Raw genomic sequence first — 18621 nt, forward strand, 5'->3', positions numbered from 1 at the left:
TCAGCAATGGCTTTATTCCATTAAGTGTCCCAGTAAGCCATGTCAGTGATCCACTTAGGCGCTTCAATTTCAGGGTCACGAGGTGCATTCTGACTCACTGTCATACTTCCATGGCCTACTGGGACACTTGGATACAACAGAGCCATTGTGTATGCTGGTGGTAACACCTTTTCCTGCCATGACAAGTCAAAATGTCTGCTTTACAAAAGGTGCATTATGCATCGACAAAAAGATTTGAGATATGGTTTTGTGATGTTAAGTGATACAAAGACTCATCAGATAATCTGATGAAATAAGGTTATATCTTGATATAATAGGAAAGTATCTTGTTATAATGACACAGTTTTGAGACATGAGACAGTTTTTTGTGTGCCTTTTTGGCAATCAAAAATGTCTCGATATATCCTTCAATATTGTATATTGCAATAGTCAATCGACAACAGTTTATTTCTCTTCTTATCCACTAACATTTATCTGACTTCAATAATGAGCTGAGCACATCTTTAATGAACACATATTTAAATATTTACAGCCTGAATACAATATCATGAGCTTAACCCAAAGAGTAAGTACAGCAGAGCCTTGTTTTTTCACTGTGCAGACAAAAAGCAGAAATGTGGTCCAACATGTTGCAGCACTCCAAATATATTCCTTATCAGTTCTTTCCAGCACCCTGTTCTCATGCCTCCCTTCTTCTTCTCCTGCTCCCTGATTCAATCATACTCACACACATCCACACTCTCACATCTCACACACTCATGGAAATCATAAAAGGTGCTGATGCAGTGAAAAAAAAGTTTGTGGTTGGCTCTTCTCTTCCTTTTAACTTAGTTGAAGGTATTGTTTTTGGATCATGAAGCTGCTGCTTTCTTCTCTTTATAAGTCGCCATCATTTTCTTGATCTCTGCAATGGCCTTTCCTGGGTTCAGTCCCTGTGGAGACATGGGTCAAACAGACAGTGAGAAACTAAAACTCTATTAACTCTGTGAGAGTGTGTGTGAATGTTTTTGAAGTACCTTGGGGCAAGTCTTGGTGCAGTTCATGATGGTGTGGCAGCGATAGAGAGAGAAGGGATCCTGAAGTTTAGATAGACGTTCCTCAGTGAATTCATCACGGGAATCAATCATCCACCGATATGCCTGCAGAACAATATCACAGTTGTCATCTCTTGTTTACTTGCTCCATTTTATATCTATGGTGGTAAATCAATTAAAAACTTGTATCCAGAGTGAAATATCTAGGCAACTATTGAATGGAAAGCCATGAAATTTGACAGACACGCATTCCCTTCAGAGGATCGAGCACCACAGCGGGGTCAGATTTCCCACTTCAGTGCATGACGTGATTCCTCTTCATCTGTGACTGATTCTGCACTATGAGTTTTAGGGGTATCATGTTATGAACTGATTCAGGGTGTCTACAGATATCAGACACTTGAATTTGAATTTTTTTTTACGACATTTTCGAGATTATTTTAAAACAAATTTCAGACAGATTTTTGGACGGATCAGCTTTTTCTTATTCAAGCACTGTAGGTAAGTATAAGGGTATGTCGAATTTATGTAATGTAGTCCAGCGCAGAGGTAGGTTTTATGTAGGAATATGGTTATTAGTGTGAGTAAGGGTAATCTACATTTTACCAACAGAAAAGTGTAAGTATAAAGTGAAAAACAGTATCAGGTTTAGTGGTAGGGTATAAGATTTATAACATCAGAAATGTGGACATTTATTCTGAAGAGCCTGATGCATTTTGACTAACAAAATTAAAGGAGGGGTATATGAAATAAGATAAAATATTTGTGGCAATCAAGACCTTACAAATTAAAATTTAAGAATATTTGATGAATTTAAGGTCTTTTATTTATAAAACTGAATTCAAGACATTTTAAAACTTTTTAAGTGATCTGACACTTCATGTTTTAACTGGAAAAATGCTAAATGTATATGCACGTGACATGGTAACATCCAGTCGTTCCATACGTTCCAATTCTGACGTCAGCATTGAGCCTAAAGCACAGGTGAGATTAAGAACAGCTGATAAAGTACCTCAGTGTACCTCAATGTGACCAGAGGATAATCTGGTTAAATATTAACAACATGGCCTTTGCTCTGGCACCACCCTCTGGCTAGAGTGCATATTATTTGCCTCACTAGTGGTAGGGAGCTATCAAAGTTTTATTTCCATTTTTCCTCCATCTGACGATTTTGGTTGTAAAAATGCTCATTAACCCGTCTGTAGTGTGGCTCTGGACTAAAATCAAGTGTTTTTACCCACCTGCATTAGGACAGCAGGGCCCAGGTATTTGTCTCCATTCCACCAGTAGCTGGGACAGCTGGTGCTGCAGCAAGCACAGAGGATGCACTCATACAGGCCGTCCTGTTGGGTGAAGAAGAACAGCTTATTCAGATGGTCTCTTTGCTCCTCTACAACTCCACAAGCAAATTATATAGAGGACTGTGGTAAGCTAGCAACTGTAAAATCCCAGATATGAAATGATCTCTGTGGTCAAGATATGAAGACCTCCAACATGGCTGCCAGAAGGTGTGTTAGATCATTTGTGGTAGGCCGGTAACTCTTACAGTAAGAAGTTGGTTTATTTACCAGTTTCTGCCGGTCCTCCACTGACTGGAAATACTGCTCCTTTCCTTCTTGAGCTCCATCCTTCTTCTTCAGGTAGGGCTCGATAGATTTGTACTGTGCATAGAAGTTGCTCATATCCTGGTGGAAATGATAAGAGTGAGAACTTCAAACAGGCACTTAAACAACTAATAAATGCACCATAACAATTCATGTAATTTTCAGTTGTCACCATGCTCCAGTGTTCATGAATATCTGCTGTAGCAATGGAAACTACACTTGTAGTACTTACAGGCACCAGATCTTTGACCACATACATGTGTGGGAGTGGGTAGATTTTGGTCGGTTTGCTTATGTTGGCGTCAATTTTGTTAAGACATGCCAGTGTGTTGCCTCCGTTTATGTTCATGGCACACGAGCCGCAGATACCTGAAGAGATACACAATCATTGGGTGACTAAACAGACCTGTTAACGTGTTTCTTTTATTTCATTTTTCATCTGAGTGTAAATTATTTACATTAATATGTGCACGTTTGTTCCTTACCTTCACGGCAGGAGCGTCTGAATGTGAGTGTGGGGTCCATCTCATTCTTGATCTTAATGAGGGCATCCAGAACCATAGGACCACAGCTATATTAACAAGAGCATGTCAATAGATTATAACACTGATTATGTAAATGTAAAGAATAAAATAAAATACAGATCAACAATCTTTAGTTCAAGGACCCAATCATGACTTACGTGTTGAGATCAATTTCGTAAGTCTGCATTCGTGGTTTGTCTCCGGCGGTGTCGGGGTCCCAGCGGTAAATTTGGAACTTCTTGATCCTGGGCTCAGGAGCCGGGGCAGCGGCAGTCTGAGCGTACCGCACCATCTGCATCACAGACAATAAATAATAGAGGCGGCATATATGAATCAAATAGAAGTATCACATGGGGATTCTTCAATTCATATGATTCACAACATATTTTAATTTCTTCCAGGTATACACTTCTTTTGTCACTTCCACCAAAGCAGTTTCTTTCGGGTAGGACAGGATAGAGAACAAAAAAGGCAAGATTTATGTGCAAAGGGACACATCATTATGTGACCTAGTGGCTGGTGGGACCAACCAAGGCTAAAATAGGAAGCACTCGGTAACTCTATCAGGTAACACCAGAGGACACGACCAGTCCTATGATATTATATATATATATTGCATGAAATAACAATAAATTCTTTACAGTACAATGAAATGGCATATTTACATAAAACATAAAAGTACCATGTGGTCAAAACAACCAAAATATTAAGACCATTGCAATAAAGCCTTTAGTATCCACATGTAAACCATATACATGTTTATATATAAAAAAAACAACATGAATCTTTGAGACAAACTTATACATTATATAAATACATTATTATACATTAATGTTATTATATTTTATGCTGTTTTGGCCTGTTAAACAGCCTAATAGTTTACCTCTTTTGCATAAGAGGTTATGGAGTCTCCCCCTAGTGGTAGACTGGAGGAACTGGCATCAGTGTGTTACATCACTGTGCAGTCGCTGGTTACCTAACTGACTCTTTGAGGACAATGAAAAGTGTACTTCAGCAAAATAACTCAACTATTTCTAAACACTTATGACAAGTAAACACTTATTTGTGTAGCCTAACTGCTTAAAGACTTTCAAAAATTGTTATGTGAGTCTAAAATTGGAGGGAGGAGTTGCACAACAGCTCAGCTCATTTACTTAGGCTTACTAGGCATTTAGTTGAGTATATTGATAAAAGCAATGACACATCGACTGTTTTTACATTATATATATTTCTACTATTGTCTCCCACACTTCTCAGTGCAGCAGTTGGTGCTAGCACAAGCCTCTTCAATATTCTGCCACATTTACAACACCTGGCCTTGAAGCAGGGTGTGTTATAACAGGTCGAAAAATGATAAAGGTCGTACCACACACTACAGTATACACAAGCTAATGCATACTTTAAGCCTGTATATTGTACCATAAATCAATACAAACACCGAAATGTGAAGATAACACTGTCTAAAAGTAGCCGCCCAAGACACACGTCTGTTCTCACACTGAATTAAATGTTTTGTACTCACCACCATCATGCCAGAGTTCCTGATAGCCAAAACATTTCGACTCAAGGCAACACAAACCGCCGACATCTTCCTGACTGAGTGAGTTAATTGATAATAAACACTACACTACACCACAGATGGCTCCTTTCTGTCCAGCACGCCGACACCGACACCCTGTATGTAAGCTCAAGCCCCGCCCTCAATGTGCATTCTCGTGACGTAAGGCACGTCGGGCTGCGTCATGGTTGTTGCCTTCAGGGTCCTCCGGCAACTCGTCCATCCGGTAAACTGACACGCAGGTACTTTTTGCTGCAGCTGGAGATTAAAATAAGCATTAAGTGTGAATATCGCTTCGGTCATGTTTCCATATGAAACACATGCTTCACTAAATTGAGTCGTAAGTGTACACATGACCATCGAATAATATATATATCCGATAGCACGTGAAGGCACCATACGTAAGAGCCTCTTTCACAACTCTCATTGCTGTAAACCAGGGTCAGTTACATACTGTTTACTGTATATGGTGTTGGTATATTTCCATTATGTTCTTTTGTCTTATTAATGTCCTCTTTGTCTGAATACGTAATTTTTCAGGCTATCTTAATAAAGTACCTCAAATTTTATGCTATACTTACACACTGTTGCTTAATTTGTCCTTGACCCATCCATTTCTTATATTAAACATATATGCTATATGCTTTCTCATTGTTGCTGCAATATTCAAGTAAAGGCAAAGAAATCACTTAAGTTTAGTCTTAAATAACCCATTTTGATAGACTCCTTACAGTATGATACCTTAATAAAGCCAATTAAATAGAAGACAGGTGTCACTGTGTGGTTATACTATCTCAATTTTACATGTATGTATAACAATGATGTATTGGCATCCAGTCTTCTCACTTAATATGCATGACATCTCTGGGACAGTGATGTACACAATACGCTATTCTGATGGTAATGAATTTGAAGGTCAAATTGAAAACGAATATAGATTAAACATTTTTGAATGATCTTCGTCCATATGGTCAATCAAATTTAACATTCACTCTGCAGATTGGAAATAAGATATGCCCTTCATATGTGACTTTAGTGTACACAGCCTATAAGGGCTGCCAAAATATTTTCCTGGCTCAGAATCTCAAATATGTTACACCTCATTTCACCCTAAATGTTGTCTGATGTTATTCATTTCACTCTCATATGTAAAACTGTATACATCTATTAACACACAAATAAAGTGAAGACCCCTGGACCTTACAGTGATAATGTATGGCTAATAAATGGATGTATTGGACCACATCAGATGCAGCCTCGCCTACAGTAATGTTTTCATATTTCAGAATAAAAGAATCAAATTTGTCAGAGGATGGAATAATTCTTAGATGCATAGCACTCACTGAACATCCACAAGATAGGATGAAACTGATATTTCCGTATAGAAAACATCTGTCTGACTTTACATTTTATGATTTATATATGTTTACTCTGATGCTCTAAACATTTTTTGCCATGGATGAAGTCAAAATAATAGGCCATATAAACAACAATACGAAGATGTTTGTACAACAATTTATAATATGATCAATCATACATTATTCCTCTTTCCTTTAGTTTCCCGTTACATACAGTATCTTGTTGCAAAGGGATAGTAATGGTCGTTAATAATTATTTTATTTTGAAAGTCTGACAGGAAGTTCTTCACCTTGTGGTGAACTTGACTCTGGTCCAGCCAGCATGGACTAGATACCATTGTGGAGGCACCTAAACTCCAAGTCTTGCCTGTTGCTGGGACACTTTTGAAGCAGCATGTCGTGGCTCTTCGGCTGGGGGAAGGGCTCCGGGTCTCCGCCGGCGGAGGAGCAGACACCGGCTGCTCCCGGTGAAGGAGCCGGAGGAGCACCGGGAGGTCAGGGGGGAGGCAAACCCGGGGACAAGTGGAGCAACTTTGATCCGACTGGGCTGGAGAGAGCTGCAAAAGCTGCAAGGGATCTCGACAAATCACGTGTGTAATCATTCTTTACCACCATTTACAGTGTGAATCACTTTCTTTCATTATCCCTGTGCTGTAATGTTTTTATTTTTTAAGTCTAGTATTTATTTGCTGCACGTGACGAGCTGTCCCATGTTGGCACGTTGTGTTCTTTTCTTCCCTCAGGCCGAATTCCACTCAGTAAATTAAGCTGAATTAATTGTCTCACAGTCAAATGTGCACACTTTGGACATCATGTTGTTTGAGCACTGCCAAACTGCCTGGTATCATTCTTTAATTCGGCGCATAATAGATCACATTTAAACTTTTTTAAAAGTGGTTTGCATCCACCAAACAATGAAACAATTTGACCCGACTGTTACAAAAAGTTTTGCCTTAATGGTGTGTATTCAGACTTAATCCTGAAAGTCTGAAGTTGTGTAATTGACTTGGCTTGCAGTTCTTTATCTCGGGCTGCTGAATTACTTGCAATGCTGCAGACTGCTTGCTGCACATGTGCTCGCTTGTTTGACCTCCACAGTCTGCAGTAAAGTTGAAGAGTTTTGGTGGGCGTGTCACTGAGCAAAGAGGGAACAAAGTGTCCCAGCTGCAAGCTCAGCCCATCACCTGTCCCACACATCCGTCCCTCCATGTCAGCATGGGCACATGAACATGCTCTCTGCTGTTCACTGTGTGTATTTTTAACCCAGTGTGTGTCAGTCATAGTTGTTCATGTTGTTAACAATCACTTCATTCATCCTTCCAGCATCAGCTCTGCTCTCTGCAAGCACACTGATGAATAAGTTCTGTTCTGCATTACCTTTTAAAAGCTCTTTAAAGGGGCATTACGTAAGAATTTTAGTTGAAAACATTCAGAAATGAACTAAAATTGTCAATATAATGTGAAAAAAGTAACAGTTTTGACGTCTGTGTATTGTGTTGCAGAGACATCTACTCAAGTTAGCATGCTAATCAGCTAGCTCCCATCTCAGTCCAAACATCCCATTCTGTGCTAGCGATATAAACACCAACACTCTTAGCACGGCTCACTAAGTTAACAAGCTAACGATGATCTGCTTCCCAGTATTTGTTTTGAAAGTGAATGTAACAGGTGGCCAATTCTTACATATTGCACCTTTTTAATGTACAGTATGTTGTAGGCAGAAGTGTAACCATCACTCAGTTTTTCCTCTGATTGATTTCAACAGGACATGCCAAAGACGCGCTGGCACTGGCTCGTATGCAGGAGCAGACCGTACAGCTGGAGCATCAGAGTAAAGTGAAAGTAGGTGTTGGAAGAGTTGGAAGTGCCTCTGATGTGATCTTGTGATCAGCTGATACTGTGTACCTGCTAAAACCTGATGTCAGTGAACTTAACACAAACCAAACCCCCCACCCCAACAGGAATATGAGGCGGCCGTGGAGCAGCTGAAGGGCGAACAGATCCACCTGCAAGGCGAGGAGAGACGGAAAACTCTCACAGAGGAGACAAAGCAAAACCAAGCGGTATGGGATTAACACTCGACACACTGTACTATTCTGACAGTAAAACAAATGTAATATGTATTTTACATGTAAATATAATGAATTATTTTCTCTATCACCCCTAGAGGGCACAATATCAGGACAAACTTGCCAGGCAGAGGTATGATGATCAGCTCAGGCAACAGGTAAACCTTTTAACTGGCCACTTGAAATGAGTGCTTTAATTCCTGAATGGAGCGTTCATCATAATTTTTTTTCTTCCACAGCAATTCATGAACGAGGAGAGCCTTCGCAAACAAGAGGAATCGGTCATGAAGCAAGAGGCCATGAGAAAAGGTGGAAGATAAAACCAAACGCACCCTCGAATTTACACCTTATTCACCCACTCATAATGTCATGTAAAAGCTCCTTTATTATCCTACTTTAAGCTGCAGTAAGTAGGATTTGTGCTGCTCCAAAGCAAAGAGTGACCCTGATATATCTGCAGGTTGTTGATCAGTACAGATGACTCAGCGATTACGTGGCTCACTGTGAGATTTGTGGCTCTCTGGGGCCCGTACTCTGCGTTAGAAGAAAGCTACCCAACCCAGTGGAGTTTCAAGACACCCACACAATATTAGCATTATACTAATATTTGTCAGGTTGATGAATTAGCACTAGACATTTGCATTGGGTCTCTGCTCCAGTTTAGCCACTCTTTTTATTTCCTTTAATTAAACAACGAAGGACAAAGACACAAATAGACCTTATTTAGTGGTGTACAGTACAAGTACATAAACCAAAAATAAGCAAATAGGGTAGAGGCACATACAGAGACAACGTGCTGCTTTTGTTTTTGATGGATCTCATAGATTATATTTGAGTTAAAAGTTGCAGTGCTACTTTGAGGATTTTTTGGGTATGAAAGACACAATTTGTTCAAAGCTACACTAATCAGTGTTTCTGTATTAAAAATGGATCAAATGACTATGTACAGTTTGGAAAGTGTCACTCCCAGTGAAACATAGACTCTGCAGTGTCCTTCAACTCTACAGAGCTTTTAGCCCCTTTTAGCTCACTGTTTTGGTTTTTCAGCCCATAACTATACCGTTATGGTTTACTCTATTGACAGTATAAAATATGGACGGAGCCTCCAGGCCTGAAAAGTGAAGACAATACAGAAGTGTCTTAAACCTGCATTTTTTCTATTGGCCAGCTCCACTGGTTGCAGCAAGGATTCAGATTGTATTTAAGCTTATGAGAAAACGACCCTACTTTTTATTGTATATATTGCCACTGTAAACAGTTTCCTGATAAGTGTTTTTAAGTTCTAGTCCCATTTAGATGATAAAGCATGGATCCACCCTCTCATCCAAACATGGTCACTTCTGGCTTCTAAAAACCAAGATGGCGACGGCTGTAATGCCAAACTCAAGGCTTCAAAACAGTATTCCTCAAACCAGTGGGTGACACCAAGTTTACACTTAGTGCGGGTTACCAGCCACAGCAGGCAGCTTTTTTTTCAGCAGCAAAGCTCTGATAAACCAACTGTATCCACATTATTCCTAGCCCCCATCATACCTTGCGTGAATTATTGGTGCATGCTTAACCTGAACCGGCGTTTTCAGTGGTAACATGAAGCTGAATCTTGTTCTTAGAGTGATTGGTATGGCGTATCATTCATTCATAAAGAGCTGCAGCAGCTTTGTGTGAATACTACTAACACGATTATGCTTTGCCCACTTAGCAAACACTGCTAAAGGTTAAAGTGCGACCAATGCATCAGTTATTATACACCAGAAATACCACCCATAACTGGAAATTTGTCAAGACAGCTCTAAATAGCAGATATATGAAGTCAGCAACTAGCTGGTGAACATAGTGAAGAACTTAGCAGCTAAAGAGCCAGATGTTTCTCAGGAGAAGGTGGGGATCAAAACCAAGGGAGTGAATATTGTACTGCTTTTCCACCAAAATTAGCGGGTCTACACAGGTTTTATAAACGCAGGTGCACCTGCTAAAACTCACCTATTGACGCCATTCCCACTTCCCGCAGGCAAAGATAATGCTTTTTATCTGAAGTGTTATTATGTTGTGCGTCACTGACGTCATGTTTCACATCACCAATGTGCAGTAAACAGTTGTAACAGAAGAGAAAGCAACATTAGACCCATTGTGAAAGAAGCGTCCGTAAAACGGTGGATAAATGCTTTTGAGCGTCACAACCCCCACGAAATGACTCGTTTCACTATCATAATTTGAGTCATTGGGTCTAATAACATTTGGAAAGTCTGGAAGAGCTGCACGATTAAATTATTTTATCCCCCTTCAAGTTAGCTGTGCACTAAATCGTAAGTTAGCCGGCTCGGTCTGCGATCCAGGTTTTATCAGAGCTGGGAAGTTGAGCTTTTTTGGCTTCAAAACACCACTGAGCAGCTTTCATAGAAATGGACGAGTCCTCCTCTTCCAACACTGTGTCCAGTAATAAGACATCCTTAGTGGACCACATCCCAAATTCCTTCCTTATTTGCGTGAAACCACTGGATGTTGATAACGTGCATCACTTCGCGCGGCAGAATTTAGCGTGTTCACCTGGGTCTTCAACTGACCCAGGTGTAAATACCGAGTTTACACATTCCCATTGCACACAAAAGCCCGATCGTAGCCGGTTTAAGTGGGATTTTTGACCAGTGGAAAAGGGGTATTGGACTTACTTTCGTCAGATCACCAGACACACGACTCCAAAAGAGTATCAATGTTGCGTTGTGTCTGCTAGCTGTGCAAATGGCAATGGTTTGCAAACACATTTGCTCAAAAACTGTGTCAAAAAATACAGTTTGTTAGCATTTACACTGTGTTCTGCTGCCCCCAAGTGGCCATTAATAGGGCTATGCTGCTTTAACTTTTATTTTACACAGTAGGTTGACTGATCATACAAACTCTGTGACATCCTGTTAAGAGTTGTGCTCAGGAGTGAAATAAAGGAGCAGACAGAGATATTAATAGAACGGAATAATGATATGATGTATTATTTTAATATTTTATCGCAAGGAAGAAAATGCCATTACTGAAACGCTGATGAAAAGTAATATATTAGAAGAGCCTGTAAGTCGAAAGGAACTGTATCGTTCAATCAGTTTTAATCTAGTTTATACATGGTGTAATAAAATGTTAAACCACGTTGATTTAAGTAGGTCAAATTCTCTGACATATCTTCAAAAGTGGTCATAAACATAACTCTTTTTATTAATATCTGCCTCCTCTCCTCCCAGCTACCATTGAACGTGAGATGGATCTGAGACACAAGAACGATCTGCTTCGCATTGAAGCGGAGGCAAAAGCCCGGGCCCAGGTGGAGCGGGAGAACGCAGACCTGATCAGGGAACAGATTCGCCTGAAAGCTGCTGAACACAGACAAACTGTCCTTGAATCTATAAAGTGAGGGCAGAATGACTTTCCACTTTCCTTAATCCTTGGAGTAACTGGCATGTTATCTTCTAGTATCTCTCTCAGCTGGAAGGAGGTGTTGAACTAAAGTCCCATAGGGCAGCAGCAAGTGTGGCTGCCACAGTGGAGGCAGTCAGTGTGATAATTGTGTTTTGTTCCTGGCAGGACGGCAGGAACAGTGTTTGGGGAGGGATTCAGGGCCTTCGTCTCGGACTGGGACAAACTCACAGCCACGGTAAATCCATGTCCTACCTGTCACGCTTTGTCACACTTTGGTCACAGGAGGACTGCAGAGGATTATTGGAGGCAGGTGTCTTCCTATTTGACATGCCGCACAGTTATTTGAAGATGTGTGTGTTTGCTTTTTTTGCCACAGGTTGCCGGGTTGACCCTGCTGGCAGCTGGAGTGTATTCTGCCAGGAACGCCACAGGGGTGGCAGGGCGCTACATAGAGTCTCGTCTGGGCAAACCCTCACTGGTCCGAGAGACCTCCAGGATAACTGTTGCAGAGGCCATCAAACATCCAATCAAGGTCACACATCCAGCTAATCCTGCCAGATGATCTTGATTATTGTTCATATTTTTACCTCAAAAGAAACTGAACATTTGTATTCATCTTTAGAAGAACAGGAGGGTCATTCATTGGTGATAAAGTGTTAAAATTAATGAAGTTTTTCTTTTATTGTTATTATTTTATTACTATGATGAGATACAAGTCTTTGTATAGGCAGTCAGATTTCAGATGTAATTCCTGTGAATAGCTGTTAACCGATTTGAGCTAAAACAGGGTAGAATTAAATTTCCTTTGTTTTCCTCTGTTTTAGACAACCAGGCGTCTGAGAAGCAGACCGCAGGATGCCTTAGAGGGTGTGGTGCTCAGCGTGAGTCATTTGCGTTTCATGGTTCTTGCCGTATTGATGTATTCACATTTTATGACTTTGTGAAAAATGCTGAATGCTGTCACTTTGCTGTGGATCCCACAGGCAGCTTTGGAGGGACGTGTGAGGGACATTGCCATCGCCACTCGTAACACCAGGCAGAACAAAGGCTTGCACAGAAACATCCTGATGTATGGACCCCCAGGAACTGGAAAAACACTCTTTGCCAAGGTATGGCCGGTCTTTTTCTTTCATGCTTTTTTTGACATTTTGTGGCTCTAGTCGATGTTTAAAGATGAGTGCAGTGACTTTCTATATAAATAAAAGCATATTTTCCTCCAACTGCTGATTTACATATTACAGCATTGACCAAACCTATTATGACCAATTCATAAAAGTCCCTGTATTTATGGATTTAACACTAGGAGTCAGGTCCTTTTTTTCTGGCAAAATCTCTGGCCATGGCATGTAATGTATTATATTTTTCTGGTTTTGAATCAATAGAAAAATAACTGGCTTCTTAGCATGAGTAGTCATACTCATACCACACATGTGAAAGTACCACAGCAATGACTGATTATGAAACCTTTCACTACAGATCTTAATATATGTTTAAATGTTTAAATATATAATCTTTAAACATTTTATTTTCATGTGTGTATGTATGTATGTATGTATATGTATGTATGTATATATATATATATATATATATATATATATATATTATATTTTATAAAAAGATTTAATTCTTAAAGATGAAATTCCGTATATTGGTGTATTTTCTATTTATGTAGCTTGTTTATATTTTTAAGATTGCATTTCTATTTTGATTTTTTTGCCTCTCTGTGCCTTTTTGAGCAAAGCTCTTTCCATTACCTTTCAGAAACTGGCTCTCCATTCAGGGATGGACTATGCCATCATGACAGGTGGAGACGTGGCACCCATGGGGCGAGATGGAGTCACTGCCATGCACAAGGTGTTTGACTGGGCCAGCACCAGCGGCAGAGGGTAGGGCACTTTAATTTCTCCATAAACACTTGATAAATTAGTAATTAGTCCTTAGTAAACATGTATCAGCTGTCAGATATTGATATTGACTATTGACTGAAGTTCATTAGTGTTGACTGTATGTTGTGTTATAAACAGAGCTGCTGTCATTCTACTGGCTAATTACATTAAAGGTCTTTCAGAAAATGGCAGCTTTTAAGCTCATTCTCTTTGATGTTCTCTGATTCTCTGCAGCGTCCTGCTGTTTGTAGATGAAGCTGACGCGTTCCTGCGTAAGCGATCCACTGTGAGTTCAGCTGCAGTCCATGTGCACAGTGATGGTGCCCTGTGTTTTGATCATTTATTCATGAGTCATGATTTTTGTATTGCAGGAGAAAATCAGTGAGGACCTCAGAGCCGCCCTCAATGCATTCCTTTACCGCACTGGGGAGCAGAGCAACAAGTTGGTATCTTATGTTATTCAGTGTGCATGGCTGGGTATGAAAAGGTCATTGCCATGACTGAAAAGGTCACTGGCCGAGTCTAAGTGGTCTCATTTTCTCTCCTCAGGTTCATGCTGGTGCTTGCTAGTAACCAGCCAGAACAGTTCGACTGGGCCATTAATGACCGCATTGATGAGATTGTAAACTTTGCGTTACCGGGTCTGGAGGAGAGGGAAAGATTGGTGCGCCTGTATTTCGATAAATTTGTGCTGGGTCCTGCCACTACAGGGAGACAGTGAGTACACTTATTGTATTTCAATAACAGCTACTGTTGCTGCTCTGTTGCAGAGGTAATTTACCACCGCAAAGGAAAGCATTGGTCCCTAGAGGTCGCCTTGCTAGCTCAAGTTGCTTAATGGCGTATATAATGTATTCAGTACTGAAACCAAAGTGGTCTCTGATTCTTCACTCAGAGCTTTCATGAAATGGTGTTTAAGTCCTCGAGAGATGTAGTACAGAAGCCGTTGTGGAGTGTATTGGTCAATTGAAACCATTAAATGTGTGACTGATCAATGATAAGAAACAAGCTAAAGCTCACATCCTGTACAGATCCCTTGTGCTTTAACTCAACAGGAGATTAAAGTTGGCTCAGTTCGACTATGGCCTGAAGTGTTCTGACATTGCAAAGCGAGCAGAAGGCATGTCTGGTCGTGAAATCTCCAAACTTGGTGTTGCCTGGCAGGTGAGTAGAAAAATCTGTTGACACAAAATATGAATCTGCTTCAAAACAAATCCAAAGCCAAACTTATACTGAAACTGGTTTCCTGGTAGGCTGCCGCATACTCTTCTGAAGATGGAGTTTTGACCGAAGTGATGATTGACTCAAGAGTTGATGATGCCATCAAGCAGCATGCTCAGAAAATGGACTGGCTGCTGATGGAAGCAGGTGTGGGGGTTGGCAAGGTCGGTGTGATCCTCCCTAAGGAAATGGCTGCAGGGATCACAGCCCAGGAAGCTGATTCACTTGGACAAACTGAAGAGGCAACCCCGACCATACAACAAGTCCTCCCACTCATTGAGGTTGTGAGCAGCGCTGCCCAGGCAGAAGCAGCCACTCTACCTTCTGAAGTGGAGGCAGAGGTTATTCTCAAAGAGGCAGCCACTTTGGTTAAGGAAAGTGAAGTTGTTGCAGAGGCAACTGAAGGAACAGTTGAAACCATTGTTGAGACAGCTACTGCTGCCCCATTGGTGCAGGAGGTTGAAGCTATCAAGGACCTGACTGAGGAGGTTACAGGCACAGCTGTAGCTACTGACACCGTTGTTCCTGAAGTGAAGGATATGGTCGTTGAGGTTAAAGAGGCTGAGGGTGTACCAGATTCTGCTGTCCAAGAAACTGCTGCTGTGACCAAAGAAGAGCTAACTACTGATGTAGCTGCGCAAGAGACTGAGGCCACAGAACTAGTCAAGGAGGAAAAGGATGCTGTTGCACACTTGGAAACAACAGTCTCTGCTGTTGCTCAGGAGAAGGAATCAGATGCTGTTGTCTCTAATGTTGTCCAGGAGGCAGAGTCAGCTGCCACCTCTGTTGATGGTGTAGAAGTTGAAGCCACTAAGGCTGCTGAGGCAGAGGAAGTGGCAACTGATGCTGCAAAAGTTGCAGAGGAAATTGCAAACAATGTAGCTCAAGTGACTGGCTCCATGGCAAACATCGTAACACAGGCTGAGGCAATAGCAACTGATGTAGCCAAGGTGTCTGATGCTGTAGCAGCCGTCGCTGAAGAGATAGAGGTAGCAGTTACCAAGGAGTCTCAGACATTGGAGGTTTCTAAAGAGGTTGAAGTGTTAGTGACAGATGTGGCCAAGGAGTCTGAGAGTATTGCTACAGAGGTTGTTAGGGAGGTCGAACCTGTGACGACTGGGACTGCTGCCAAGGAAGCCGAAGTGAACCTGGCAGAGGTCACCCCAGCAGAGGTTGCTAAGGAAGCCGAAGTCACCCTGGCAGAGGTTGCTAAGGAAGCCGAAGTCACCCCGGCAGAGGTTGCTAAGGAAGCCGAAGTCACCCCGGCAGAGGTTGCTAAGGAAGCCGAAGTCACTCCGGCAGAGGTTGCTAAGGAAGCCGAAGTCACCCCGGCAGAGGTTGCTAAGGAAGCCGAAGTCACCCCGGCAGAGGTTGCTAAGGAAGCCGAAGTCACCCCGGCAGAGGTTGCTAAGGAAGCCGAAGTCACCCCGGCAGAGGTTGCTAAGGAAGCCGAAGTCACCCCGGCAGAGGTTGCTAAGGAAGCCGAAGTCACCCCGGCAGAGGTTGCTAAGGAAGCCGAAGTCACCCCGGCAGAGGTTGCTAAGGAAGCCGAAGTCACCCCGGCAGAGGTTGCTAAGGAAGCCGAGGTTGCTAAGGAAGCCGAAGTCACCCCGGCAGAAGTTCCCAAGGAAGCAGAAGTCCTAACAACCAAAGAGGCTGATGTTGAGGCTACAGAAGATGTGAAAGTGCCTGAGACTACTGATGTTGCTGCAAAGGAAGCTGAGGCGAAAACAACAAAGGCTACAGAGGAGTTAGGGACTGTAGCAACTGAAGTAACAGATGAGACAAACTCAGCAGCAGTTCCCAAAATCGAAACCAAGGTTGATACAGAGACTGTTGTGCCAGAACAGTCTGAGAAACCTGAGAGTCCAACCGCAGAGAAGTCCGCTGCCTCTCAAACTCCCAGCACTGAAGAAGCTGAACCCAGTCAATCTGAGAAACCTCTTTCAAACAAACAGAGTGGAGATGATGACGGCAAACCACCAGCCAAGTCTAGTCCAACGAAATGATCACTTGGAATCTGTGATGAAATGGTATTAATAAAGGGCTGGTGTAATTCTTAAAGGTTCTATATACAACACACACTGCAACTACATGTCGCACTAGAGCAAGAGCATCTCAGATAAAAACAAATGGAATACTGTACATAAACTGTAATATTGTGGGCAGAGGGTGTGTGTCTTTGTGTTTGTATTCAGCCTCTGTCTGGATTTAGCACTCACCAGAGACTCCTTCTGTTATGTCCCATCAGTCTCTCTTCTTTATCCCATCTTGTCTCTGTACGTTTATAGAGTAAATGTCCCCTCCAGTCAGCAGTCAACATGGCCAAAGAGACTAATTAATGTACAGTACATAACACCTGGCAGTGGAGGTCGGCCCCTCTGTGGCTTGCTGCTGCAGACAGGTTGAGAAATGCGTGTGAAGATGAATCTACTTTTTAACCCCAGTAAAAAATAAACTCTGAGCTCTACTCCTGCTGGTAAACAGCTCCAAATCAGAGGAGAATCTGGTGTGAGTGCAGGTGTTTATTCCTCCAGAAGCTCCGGCTCTGCCTGGCTCTCTCCTCCAGAGCTCCCCTGCACTCAGAAGTTGTCTTTCGGCTCATTAGTCTCTTCTTAGACTGGAATGCAATGATTAAGGTAATAGATTGATTATGCTCTGTATGTTTGTAGAAGTCTGAGTAAAAGAATGTGTAAATCATCATCTTTGTCCGACTGTTTCATTCCACTTTTTTCCTTTCTCTCTTCTTGTTGTCGGTACCATTTTCCAAAGCTGTGTCTGTCTGACATTTTGAAAATTTGCCCTCTAAAAGGAATTTTCTCCCATGTTTGCTGACCAGTTCTGGCAAGAGTTCAATTACACGTCTGCAAAATGTTCAGAACATTTCTACCCTTGCACTTGTTAGCAAGAGTGCTGGTGCAGTTGAGACCTGCCCTTGACAAATATTCATCTTTCAGAGAATGGCTGCATGCTCTGCCAGACCCTTATTTAGCTGTAGTTTGGAAATACTTTAGGTCTGACAATCTGACACTAGATCCACAGTATCTGCCATAAAAAACATTTAAAAAAAACACTGTTCACATCAGGTGTTTGAGATTTGTTTTATCTGTTGCTGCTAGCCATTCAGGTGTTAAACAAAAACAAAGTGCCAGGTGGCTGTTTGACATGAGATATTTCTTGGCTTTTTCTGAGTTTTATATCGCTGTAATTTTAATATCTTTGGCTTTCAGACTGCTGGTCTGACAGTACAACAATTTGAAGTTGTCAGCTAGGCTAAAATTATATGCAAATATTTTAGATTACACTATGACTTGAAAATTTGATGAAAATAATCGTTGGTTTCAGCTGTAGTTTATATTTTTCAAAGAATACTTCACATCATAATTACATGTGTCAGGTAATATTTTGGACTGTCGATGCAGGCTGAAGAGCTTTACATGTATTTTCTAAAGAATAACCCAGCCAAGGTGAAAATACTCTTAAATGCCCTCGCTGTCACTGGAACGTGTCATATTGTGCCAGTGTATAGTAGTGAAGGGCTGTTCTCAGTTCCATCAGGATGTCATTGGCATTGTTAGTCACTTCAGAAGTGTTGTTAGTCAGCGCTTGTGAAATTTCTGTTTGAATTATAATAAACGGAGCTGAAGTTGTCAGCAGGACCTCTGTATAATCCTTCTGTTGTCGCTGCTCTCGAATAACCTCTCGCTATGAGAATGTGTTTCTCATCTGCGCTCATATGATTGGAATGACACAATCAAACATCAGAGGTCACTGTTGTGCTTCAATGGCACTTTTAATAAAACAGACATTTCATCCTCACAACAGCAATGTCTGGACAGAGAGGACGAGGGGGGGGGCTGGGTGAGGGTTCCCTCTGCTGATAGGCTGGTTGCTCCTGATAAGTGAGAGGGAATTGGATAAAGAAAATTGAACTGTGCTGTCGAGCACAGTGTGGGGAAGATGGAGGG

General features: G+C 41.6%; 2 protein-coding genes across 2 annotated transcripts; one reads left to right on the forward strand and one right to left on the reverse strand.

The window, feature by feature from the left end:
* Positions 1 to 486: 486 nt before the first annotated feature.
* LOC141000040 (succinate dehydrogenase [ubiquinone] iron-sulfur subunit, mitochondrial-like) lies at positions 487 to 6444 on the reverse strand. Its single transcript, XM_073470662.1, has 9 exons — positions 6369 to 6444; positions 4685 to 4978; positions 3321 to 3454; positions 3124 to 3209; positions 2871 to 3007; positions 2603 to 2719; positions 2276 to 2377; positions 1017 to 1139; positions 487 to 932 (listed from the first exon to the last, which is right to left on the reverse strand). The coding sequence occupies exons 2-9, from the start codon at positions 4748 to 4750 to the stop codon at positions 852 to 854; spliced, it is 846 nt and encodes a 281-aa protein (XP_073326763.1). The 5' UTR covers positions 4751 to 4978; positions 6369 to 6444; the 3' UTR covers positions 487 to 851.
* A 23-nt stretch (positions 6445 to 6467) lies between these two features.
* On the forward strand, positions 6468 to 17354 carry LOC141000039 (uncharacterized). Its single transcript, XM_073470661.1, has 16 exons — positions 6468 to 6668; positions 7844 to 7920; positions 8040 to 8141; positions 8246 to 8305; positions 8387 to 8456; positions 11372 to 11537; positions 11712 to 11781; positions 11923 to 12078; positions 12371 to 12427; positions 12530 to 12655; positions 13308 to 13432; positions 13667 to 13718; positions 13804 to 13874; positions 13982 to 14149; positions 14488 to 14596; positions 14686 to 17354. The coding sequence occupies exons 1-16, from the start codon at positions 6473 to 6475 to the stop codon at positions 16660 to 16662; spliced, it is 3582 nt and encodes a 1193-aa protein (XP_073326762.1). The 5' UTR covers positions 6468 to 6472; the 3' UTR covers positions 16663 to 17354.
* The last annotated feature ends 1267 nt before the right edge of the window (positions 17355 to 18621 follow it).

Source organism: Pagrus major, chromosome 7, assembly GCF_040436345.1.
Source record: "Pagrus major chromosome 7, Pma_NU_1.0".
NCBI lineage: Eukaryota > Metazoa > Chordata > Actinopteri > Spariformes > Sparidae > Pagrus > Pagrus major.